The sequence below is a fragment of the Panicum virgatum genome, chromosome 8N, assembly GCF_016808335.1.
Source record: "Panicum virgatum strain AP13 chromosome 8N, P.virgatum_v5, whole genome shotgun sequence".
Taxonomy (NCBI): domain Eukaryota; kingdom Viridiplantae; phylum Streptophyta; class Magnoliopsida; order Poales; family Poaceae; genus Panicum; species Panicum virgatum.
Window position 1 is genome coordinate 3,606,650 of NC_053152.1, and position 11,208 is coordinate 3,617,857.

The following is an 11,208-nucleotide window of genomic DNA, read 5'->3' on the forward strand; positions in this document are numbered from 1 at the left end:
ATTCTAACTCCTAAGTCATAGTGTCAAAAATCATCTAATACACCTAAATCAAATCTACAAAAAATCTACTACATGGTGCAAAAAATCCTAAATCCAAAAACATTCTAAATCCTAAATCTACCTAAATCTTACCTACATTCTAAATATACATAAGTCATACACCTAAATCCTAAAACAAATCATCTAAATACACCTAAATCCTAGGGCAAAAAAAATTAATACCTTTGCCTTCTGTCGGACCGGCTTACCGGACCCTATGTCCGGCTAGCCGCTCTATCAGGCCGGCTTACCGCTCCTCCGTGCCGGTTTCGCGGCGCGGAGCTCCGGATGCGCAACCGGACCGGCTTACCGGTCCTACCGGCCGGCCGCGCGGTGGAGGCGGCTTTCCGGCTTCCGACGCCAGTCGCCAAGGGGTGCGGCGGACAGGGCTCGGGGTGGGTGGGGAAGACTCTAGGGTGGCCATGACCCTCCCCCCGGCTCAGTTGTGGGCGCTATTAAGGTCCCCATTTGCGATGGGCCTTAATGGGCCGTCCGTTTTTTTATTTTTCGATTTAACTAAAAATGTCCCAAACTTTACTTATTGAGCGAATTTTTGATAAATTTTGACATCATTAGATTCGTCACACCTTGAAGTATTTTTAGGATTTTTTTGGGAATTTTTCATTTTTTTATTTTAATTTTGAATTTTGACGATTTCATACTGCTCAGAACGCAAGTCAAGCCGGACCAGTCCCCACCGGCTCGGCTAGCCCTGACAACGCCCCGTCGCGAGCTGTCGACATGGTTTTTGTTTTTGCAAAAAAAACCCCCACGGAGCAGCAGTTACTCCCCAGCCGTCGTCACATCCCTCTACGACACGTTCCCGTGCTCCCAGGTGAAACGACGACAGCAGCGCCCGTTGTACGGCGCCGCTGCGGGGAGTCGCCGGAGGCAGGATCCAGTGCGCGGGGGTGGATTCGATTCGCGCCCAAAGTTCGCGCCTTCCTCTCCCGCAAAAATCTCTTCCGCGCTCTCCCTCAAATACTCCCCCTGCATCCTCCCCATCCAACCCTAGCTCCTATTCCGGCCACCATGTCGCGGCAGGAACGGGCGGCTCAAGGTCGATGCGACCCGGGAGCGCAAGGCAACTGCGGCGCAATCGCGGAAGGATGCGGCAGCGCCGATGCGGACGGTCCATGGAAGTGCTCGGGCACCGGAGCAGAGCAGTTCGGGATGGGCTGCGCGTGTGCCGGAGCAGAGGGGTTCGGGATTTAGCACGGCTACTCCACCAAGGTCCTTCACCGACGGCAATTGCTTCTTCAACGGCAGCGCCGGCGGCTTCCTCGGCAGCGGCAGACAAAGCCCCGTCGGTCAACCATGGAATTCTCAATCTTCAGATCCTGCAACTTGGTACTCTCTCAACTTTGCTCAATATGTATGTTACTTATGTGAAGCAGTGTACACAAGCGTAGAACCATGATTTTTCAGTAATTGTTAGCATGTTTTTTCCCTACATGGATTCAGTAAACAAGAGTATGGCAAAAACTAGGTTTCAGTACGTTTTGATTATTTGTCAATAGAAAGAAGGTTACTTGAGCACTCACACTTCTGTCACCCTTCCATTAGAATAGGAAATTCCATCCCAGTAGATGCAGGGATAAGTTGAACCTGTCCATCTTTTTTCACCCTTTCATTAGTCGACCATTTTTTCATTAACAAATGTAGTAGTTGATTCTTTTACCCCTTCTTAATTTAGTGATAGGAAGTCCTGCTGGTTCAGGGGTGGGAAACTCTACCAGTAGATCTCACTCTCACTTCTATTTAGTGGTGCTTTCCTTTTCCTTTTAAGGAGTACTGCATCAGGTTATGTGTACTTATATCTAGAGCTTTGATGCTGAAGCATTCCATTCCAGAATACCAGGTCATCAAAATGATTCCTTGCTCTTGTTGTTGTCATTTAGATGTATTATAAGTGCGTATTATAAGTGTATATTATAAGTGCATATTCCAATTTACTTCTTCTGCATACCATCTTACTTTCTGTAATATTAGTTTATCTGCATTCCATCTTTTGTTCATGGTTATCTGTGTTACAAACACGGGATTTTCACCTCTTGATCATCCTAACCAGTATATCACAATTAACATTTACTAAGTCTATGAAATTAATCTTTTGTATTAATAGAAGTAGTCTGTGTGCAAATGTTTGTGAAGCGTGATGCCCAGGTGATAACAAAAAAAAAGCCTAATGGGTGTGAACAGTTAAGCTGAAGCCGTACATGTATCATTGGTTCAGACCGGTTTTCAAAAAAAAAAAACATTGGTTCAGCTAGGATGAACTACTCATATTCTGAACTGACAAAGGTTTAGGACGTACATAAGCATCATCATATCCTAGCTTCAATTCTTTGGCAACTAAATTAATGCAGAGATAGAGTAGCAACAAAGGGAAGCATTGCAGATGTGTCCTATCATATATAAACTCATGCTCAATCAGTACTGGTTTAGCGTTAATTGGACAGTAACTGTTGGTTTAGGCTGAAATGCATTACTGATTTTGCTTCTTGATTGCAGGGGAAACAATGCAACACCTCCTGGAGGCTTCACAAATTTTATCCAGCCTAACGTGTCTCAACATTTTAATTTTGTTGGAGAGCCTTCTCAGTTTGCCCCATTCAAGGCGCCACGGAGTACGCAAGATTTTCAGTCTGAAGAAGAATTCTCGACTCCTATTTTCGCAAGGGACAACCCGTTAATGTTGACAGCGGTGATGAGACACCGAGAACTGAGAAGTGAATCTTTTGGACTCAAGAAGAAGATGTTAGGATGGTGAGTCTCATTGCAATTTCATGATGTTTGATGTTTTTACTTACCATACTAGCAAGAAGATAAAATATATTTATTACATTTATAGATGAGCACTTGCCTGCTCAACTCAACAGACTCAACCATCGGTGCTGATAGGAAGAATGAGCAATACTGGGCTGATGTTGAGGCTATGTACAATGAGACTACACCAAGTCATAGGAGGAGAAATGCCAAGCAAATCAAGGACCGATTTCATAAGGTAAATAAGTGGACCGACCTTTTCCATAGTGCTTGGTTGAAGGTTCGAATGATTTATACAAGTGGCTATAGTGATCAAATGTGGATTGAGAAGGCCCATGCATTGTATATAAAGGACAATGAGAGTCTCAATCTAGGTCCGTTTGTGTTGATGGATGTATGGAATACGGTCAAGAATGAAGCAAAGTGGGTAACATACAATAGTGGGCTTAAAAAAGCAAGAAAAAGAAAGGGTTCAGGCAAGGAGAAGGAAGGAGAGGATGTTAGCCATACAGATGCAGATGAACTTGAGGAACAGCCAAGACCAATAGGGCAAAAAAAAGCTAAAAAACTGAAATATGCCAAAAGTAAAGAGGGGGACCATTTAGACCTTGAGGAGCTGGAAAAATTTGGTAAAATACAGAGTGAAGAGCATGCAAATAGGCTGAAAGTCTTGGAAGTGCAGGAAAAGCTATCATCTGAAAATATCGAACAAGCCAAGCTTGCCCACCTTGCAGCAAAGGAACAAAAGGAGGCAGCTCAGATGCAAAGGGAGGCAAGAAAATATGAACTCGAAACTAAGATGTTTGAGACATATAACCGCCTTCTCTCAGTAGATGTAGCATCAATGTCCAATGAAGAAAAGTTAGAACATTCAGATACATTGAAGTATTTGAAGAAAAAATTGTTTGCTGAAAAATGAGGTTAGTGTTGCTAGCAACCTGTCATATATGTCATTAGTAGCATTCTGCCATTTCTGTCATTTTGAAATGCTGAAGTACATATGTGCTGAAGTACCATTTCTATGTAAGACCAAGTGCTCTGCTTAAATATTGCATACTAGTTATGACAGAGTATCAATACTTTGTGTGAACTGTTGCAAAGCTTGTTCCTTATAGTATTTTTTAAATTGTGATCGTCAGGTGCATCTCAAGAGTTGGAGGCTGACCAGTTTGGCGGTGGTTCTGAAATGATTCAGTCAATTATGAACTGTCAAGTGTCTTTTTTGATCAAGTCTTTTTTTTTTGTCTATTGTGAATTGTTTCTTGTCAAATATGAACTGAGCATGTCTGTATGAACTGAGTATGGTTTTTCCTAGTCAAGTATGAATTGAGCATGCCTGTCCGGGGAGAACTGTGTCTTGTCATTTTTATTTTGCATTCAAGTGTCGGAAGTGCCCATTTCACTGAAGTATCATATCATGTATTCCTGAGATCATTTCATATGAATATATATATATATATGTATATATATGCTTATTTTAAGAGTCATTAGAATTATTTGAATGTATTGTGCATTTTCTTATGTATGCAATAAAATGGCTACAAAGATCAATTATGCACTAGATCATCATGTGTTTGTGTGTTAAAGAATGAATTAATCACTCTGCAGACAGCCAAATAGACAGCTTATTGTACAAGCTGTTTGTTCTGCTATCTGTTTGTGACCTTTCAGGACCAGAGAGAGATGCAAATAAAATAGTCCCTCCAAACTAGTCCTTTCTTCACAACAAAGCCAGGCATGGACCACACATGCATGCAGCCGCACTCACCTTTCCAACATGCAGCCACACACTGTCAGTTCCAGTTGATCTTCCTACAGTATTAGCATCCTTTTTTGCAGGACAGAATGGTGGACCAGACTGCGTACAGTTTCTTCCTTCTCTCCTCTAAAATTAAAGTGCTTAGATAGCGTGGACGCATGCCTTTCAAGCTAGCTACTAGCCTGTAATGTGACTTTACAAGTGTCTAGTGCCTTGCTCAGCTTTTACAGTTATCCTATATATGGGTATCATCAGTGGACAGCATCCATGATCGTATCCATAGGGTGTCTGCATTGTAAACAATAGAGACGGGATCAACACTTTTGGAGTTTTGGTATCTCATCAAGGAAACTAAACATTTCCTTTTTTCTGCAGGAATGATCGAACATCATAATGTAGTAGTAAAACCTGAATGTTTACAAAATCCAAACAGAACTGTTCATTCTCTCCCGTCAAAGAAACAGAAACAGAAACAAAAAGAACCTGAATTAATCGACAGGGTTACAACTCGATCGTCGATAATAACTAATTCGATCGATATATATCATGAGAGGTACACCGTACACACACACATACATACATACATACAGCACGCGTACTGACAGTCTGACAGTGACAAGACATCATGTCGTCGTCGCATGTGTGCCGACATGGAAATAGGCGAAGAACAAGCTGTGCTTAATCTTGATGTGTCTCTCTGCTGTCAGAGTAGTAGATCGTGTCAGTGCTTTGGTGGGCACTGGTAGCACTTGGTGAAGAGCCCGAAGGTGTCGACCTGCCGGACGAAGTTGACGGTGCTGGCCCATCCCCCGAACCCGAATCCGACGACGAGCACCCAAGCCACCACAAAGCAGTTGGCGGCGTACATGCCCGGCCAGCCGCCGAGCCCCCGCGGCGGCCGCTCGACGGCGTTCTCCCTGGCGGCCGCCGGCGCGAAGGTGGCCATGTGCGCCAGCGCCGGGATGATGTACACGGTGAAGCTCACCAGCAGGGAGCCCACGGTGGAGTTGATGGGCCCGAAGAAGGGGAAGATGATGGCGAGGAACCAGATGGGGAGCACGACGGGGAGCCTCGCGGCGGCGCGGAGCGCCACGCTCCGGGCCTCGTGCACGCCGACGAGCTTCTCCCAGACGAAGTAGAGCGGGGTTGTAACGAACATGGCACCATTTATGCCATTTCGAGTGATTTTGGTGATCGAATGACAACACAACACTTGGACTAATATGATTGTTAAGATGATCATTCTCAGGCTTTTAGGTTCAAGTGATGACAAAGAGAAAGAGAAGATAGGCGTAGCAAGGCCCGATGGACTGCCCCTACGGGGGTTCCGCTACCCGGTTAGCGGACGGGGGTCGAGGGGGAGCCGCCCCTCGCGGGTCTCAGGGCAGCGCCCTGAAAGCTCTTCGATTCAGGAGCACCGGAAGAACCGACGCCATGGGCATCGGAGCATCCGATGGTAGTCGGAAGAACCGACGCCATGGTACTTTGGTGCAGAAGCCAAGTCAGCCTATAGGCACCGGTTGAACCGACGGTCTAAAATAGGGCATCGGTGCAATGGCCGTCCTTTGTACCAGAGACGATGTCAGGTGCCCAGAAGAAGTTTCTTCAGCACCGGTTCAACCGACGGTGCATCGGTGCATACCACCGGTGTAATGACGTCAGCGTCCAGGAGAAGATTCCTTCAGCACCGGTTGAACCGGTGAGGCATCGGTGCAAAGCATCGGTTCAACCGGTGGTCTCTGCGTCAGCCATCAGGGGTCCAACGGCTACTTCGTGTTATGAGTGACCGGATGAACCGACGCTACCCTGCCAAGAGGCATCGGTTCTTCCGGTGGTACGCAGATTTTCAGCTAACCGTTGGAGCAACGGCTACAAGACTTGGTGGCCTATATATACGCCTCACCCCGGCCATTTGAAGATTGCTGGAGTTGCTGGACATCCCACACACACCCAAGAACATCTCCAAGCCATACAAAAGCATCAAGATCATATCCTTAGCCCTTAGCACACTTTGAGAGTGTTGTGTAAAGGATTAGCTCTTAGTGAGTGAGTTTGCAAGGCTTAGAGCCTTTGTGCTGTGGTTCATTAAGTGAACCAAAACAAGAGCTTGGTGCGCCGGCACCTTGGAGCGTGGAGCTCGCCGGCAACGTCATCGACCCTCCGACTTGGTGTGGAGCGGCGACGACACCTTTGTGCGGGGGACGTGGAGACCCCCATCCTTTGTGGAGAAGCTCCTTAGTGGAACCCGGGGCCAAGGTGACCGTGATTGTGTTCACGGAAGAGACTTGGTGGCCGAGTAGCAATACTCTTAGTGAGTGCTACAACAACGTGGATGTAGGTGTGCCTTTGTGGCTAACCGAACCACGGGATAAACACCCGCGTCAAGAGTTTGCTATCTCCTATCCCGCTCTTTAAGCTTCCGCATTTCTTTCTAGTAATTTGTATGCCTTTACTTTCATAGAATAGTTTCTTGATAGGAAAGGCTATAGGTTGCTAAACTCTTTTGGGATAGGGGTTTTACACTAGAACAACCTAGTTGCACATATTGATAGCTTGTTTTAGTTTAAGTTTTGTGCAAACTAGTTGGAGCCATAGGTCTAAGTTTTTATTAGTGCCTAATTCACCCCCTCCCCCTCTTAGGCTAGAGCACCCGATCACTTTCAGGGGTGCAGGCGAAGCCGAAGGTGATGAACTGGTGGACGAGCATGAGGACCACGGCGGCGTCGCGGAAGCCGGAGCGCGGGAGGAGGGAGAAGGCGTTGGAGTGGTCCAGGAGCGCGTCGCCGAAGGCCCAGTACACGGCGGCGGCCGACGGCAGCGTCAGCGTCAGCACGTACAGCGTGGCAGCCAGGTAGATGAGCTTGAACTTCTGCGGCTTCCACATGGCGTGCATGATCTCCCTGCAGGAGATGATTGGCGACCAGGCCACGTCAGCAAGAATGCATGCATGCTTCTGGCAGGCACTGTGTGGTGTGGTCAAAGCTAGGCTGGAAGAGCTTACACTGTGACAGCATGGCCTCCAAAGGTGTAGAGGATGTTGGTGGCCCCAGTGAAGTAGAGCACCATCTTGCTCGGCCCCGAGTGCGTCACACCTTCCACCTATGATGTCGTTTTGTTTGTTCAATGATGAAACATTAGTCGTGAAACGAAGCTTAAGCTGATAGAGAAAGATGCGGTGAGCAGCCTCGGCATGCATGGAGAGAACTCACCTGGCCGTGCACGATGGCGGCGATGGTGAGGTACCATGCGGTGTAGGTGGTCATGAGGAGGCCGAGGAAAGACCAGATCCGGTAGTTGTGGAAGGAGGGGATGAAGACCGTGGTGGCGCAGCAGGCGCCGAAGATGTACGTCCATGTCCGCTTGTCATACTTGTCGTTGATGTAGTAGATGTTGCTGCAGATACATGGATCGTCAGTGCACACATACATCAGATCATCAGTGCACATCCATGGACGATCATGAGTGCACACACATCGTCTGATCACAGATTGTTAGGAAATTGATCATCACTACTTTAGATTGTGATGACAACTTTGGTCGATGATGATTACTCCTACCTTGCACATGCGATGAGCTGGATGACGGAGCCGAAGAGGAGGAAAGTGCAGTTGAAGAAGAGGCCCATGTTCCTCCAGTGCTTCCCCAGCAGCCCATCCAGAACCTCAAACCACTGCTCATCACATTTGCAGCAACATCAACCAAAGAATCAAGATCAAATTTCCCATACTTTTGTTGTGTTCCATTTAGATGCTACAACGTTCTTATTAGATGATCATGAGGGAAACAAAATAAATCAAAACAGGAATAGCACCTGGATGACATGGTTCCTGAAGTCGACCTTCTCGCGCTCCTTCCTGGTGCGGTACTCGACGTAGAGGACGCTGATGAGGTAGGCCGTCCAGCTGCCCATGAGGCCGTAGAAGAGCTGGAAGACGATCCCGGACGCCATGCCCAGCTGCGAGAAGGAGTAGGGCAGCGTCAGTAGCACCTGCGCCACCTGGTTCGACGCGCAGCTGAACCAGGCGTCGTACACGGACCCGCCGTGCCAGAACAGGCTCGACAGCGCCTTGCCGCCGCCCCTCCTCGACGCCGACGCCTTTGCCGTGCCGCCGGCTTGATCGTCTCCGGCACCGTCGCTGGCCTCACCGCTGCCGGCCCTCTCCATCTCCATGTAGTTCCCGGCCACGATCGTCTCCACCTTCTCCGACGCCATCTACGTACGATACTATCCTCTCTCTTCTTCCTCAGCTCCCTGATCGATCAGCTCTCTTACTCCTAGCTGGCTAGCTCGCTTCTCAGTTCTCACTTCTAGCTCGTCGCTATGATCTGAGGCTGCTGCTGCTGCTTCTTCCAATACTATATAGCTAGGCTCGAGCTAGCGAATCATCAAAAATTAAGAAAAACAAAATCATGTGTGTTCCACTGTAGTGTGCTGTGATGGATGCGTGCATGGATGGACGGGGCAGCACACGAGCGGCCCTGGCCCATACGGCTAGCTGATGACATCAACTTGTCATCTTTTTTTTTTTCTCTTCAATAATTCTCTCTCTCTATCTCTCATTTATTTTATTTGGTATATATAGGAGAGATCTAGCTAGCATCTAGCACACACATAGAGTAGTGATTGTTCATGGCTGTACGAGCTAGAGCCTATAGCTACAATGGCACGTACGTACGGACGTGTGTGTGATGGAGGAGATATGGGCAAATGCATCAAACAAAATGTGCAATCAAAATTTGAAGACTTGTTAGATATTGTGATCTTTGCTTTGGTAACCGGACGTGTTTGGATCTTAGCAGTGGCCCATGCAAATTAAAGTTGGCGCATGCCTATGTGACATGCATGTCCCTATACAAATCATAATTGGTTGATGAGGATCAAACCAGTGATTGTAAACACTACCTTAGATTTTTCATTATAATTAAGTAAAGGTAACCCCAAATATACTAGTAAATTATGTGTCTATGCCATTATGAAAAAAATAATCAAAGTGCTCCTTCTATAAAATCCTTTTGTCTATTAAAATTACTAGACCATGTAAAAGCATGGATTGATGGACCAGTCATCAGCAATGAAGAAGCTGCTAATTAACTTGCATGCATCAACCAATTAAAATATCTTTCATCACAATCTGTAGACAAGAACAATTTTTCTGCCAATACTTTTTCTTCAGCCTTTTTAAGGAGATTTTGTTAGTTCCAGTGTATTGATTGTGGGTCACTCTGCAAATCTTTGCCATACAAGCAGCTAGCTCTGAGAGCAGTGGCACAACTAATTATAGTTGTCACACGTGTAACATAATAATTTTGGGCACCATCACCCACCCCTGGAGCAATCATGTGTGCTGATGAGTTGATGAATGGAATAAAGGGTTAAGGGACATCAAAAGGAAATTAAGAGAGCAGGACATCCTAAAAAGTAACACTGTTGATTCATGATTGCATATATCCTTACTTGCGATTGAGTCGACCGAATCCTTGAATTATAAATTTGGGATAATCAAGTATATATCAGCCCAAGTAAGCATCAGTTAAGTGATGAGCAATAACTCTAGCTAATTGTACAAAGTTGAGAAGAAACTAATAATTAAGTTTTCTTTAAAGTGAAAGAAAATATTGAGAGTTACATTGTGATGAAAAAAATCACGGTCAAATAGCGAGCATCAGCTGAGCAAGTTTGCATAAGAAGTTAGCGTGAGCTGCTTTACTGGGTACATTCATGAACATTTTTTCTTCTAACTAGAACCACACAGAAGGTTCGTTCACCATGGTCAAGAATTAAGTTGTTATCGATTGCCTTTTCCATGATAAAAAAACACATAAAACTATAAGTTTTTCCCATATATATATATTGATCACTTGATGGTGCCACAATGCATTGAAGTATCCAGAGAAAATACAGTAAAGGTAGCTAGTGCGTGCAACAGAAAAATTAAAGTACATGCTTAGAAGGTGCATACTCAAAGATATGATTAGGAGGTCTCTACAAGGAATCAAGGAGGCAGGCCCAGTCTAGCATTTGTTAATGGTGCAAATCTTCTCTCTTTAGTTTCTTTATTCAAGATCGATGCATCTTAAAGAGGTTGAACTATAATATGGAATCAGATTTGTTCTTCTACTTCACATTAACTAACAAGATCATTCAAGAGCCAGCTGAGATCAAAATATGAAACAAAAGTACTCGCTCCGGTGGTGACCATATTTTTCAAAAAGTAACATGTTTCAATTTTCAAAAAGGAACATATTAAATTTATGTTGAATTCATAAATTTTAATAGATCGAATTCTGAATGTACATGAAGTGGATATAAAAAATGGATGATTTTAAAATATGCATAATCAAACTATAGACAAGCAGTGACACATGTTGAAACCTTTAAAAAAGCAATTTTGAATGTGGGCCCACCCCAAAAAAATGGGGTGATATATTCCTCTGTAGCGCTTGTATATCAAAATCATCCCAAACAATTTTTAATGAGCACTAAGAAGTTGGTACTTCTAGTACATTTACAATTATGATGATCTTTATCATAACTTCTCGATCTTAATCATATTAATTAGGGACAAAGCAAAAGGAAAATCCCATTGACGTGACATGAGTTGCTAGAACTATATGTTGTGTTTATTATGATCAATAATAAT

The 11,208-nt window shown here is 45.1% G+C and overlaps 2 protein-coding genes across 2 annotated transcripts; one reads left to right on the forward strand and one right to left on the reverse strand.

Moving 5' to 3' along the window:
• Positions 1 to 822: 822 nt before the first annotated feature.
• On the forward strand, positions 823 to 4,221 carry LOC120685681. Its single transcript, XM_039967735.1, has 5 exons — positions 823 to 972; positions 1,084 to 1,389; positions 2,554 to 2,808; positions 2,944 to 3,728; positions 3,948 to 4,221. Exons 2-4 carry the CDS (start codon positions 1,163 to 1,165, stop codon positions 3,725 to 3,727), a joined length of 1,266 nt encoding a protein of 421 aa, XP_039823669.1. The 5' UTR covers positions 823 to 972; positions 1,084 to 1,162; the 3' UTR covers position 3,728; positions 3,948 to 4,221.
• An 864-nt stretch (positions 4,222 to 5,085) lies between these two features.
• On the reverse strand, positions 5,086 to 8,967 carry LOC120685680 (putative auxin transporter-like protein 4). Its single transcript, XM_039967734.1, has 6 exons — positions 8,379 to 8,967; positions 8,125 to 8,237; positions 7,777 to 7,960; positions 7,569 to 7,666; positions 7,234 to 7,467; positions 5,086 to 5,712 (listed from the first exon to the last, which is right to left on the reverse strand). The coding sequence occupies exons 1-6, from the start codon at positions 8,778 to 8,780 to the stop codon at positions 5,289 to 5,291; spliced, it is 1,455 nt and encodes a 484-aa protein (XP_039823668.1). The 5' UTR covers positions 8,781 to 8,967; the 3' UTR covers positions 5,086 to 5,288.
• Between the last annotated feature and the right edge of the window lie 2,241 nt (positions 8,968 to 11,208).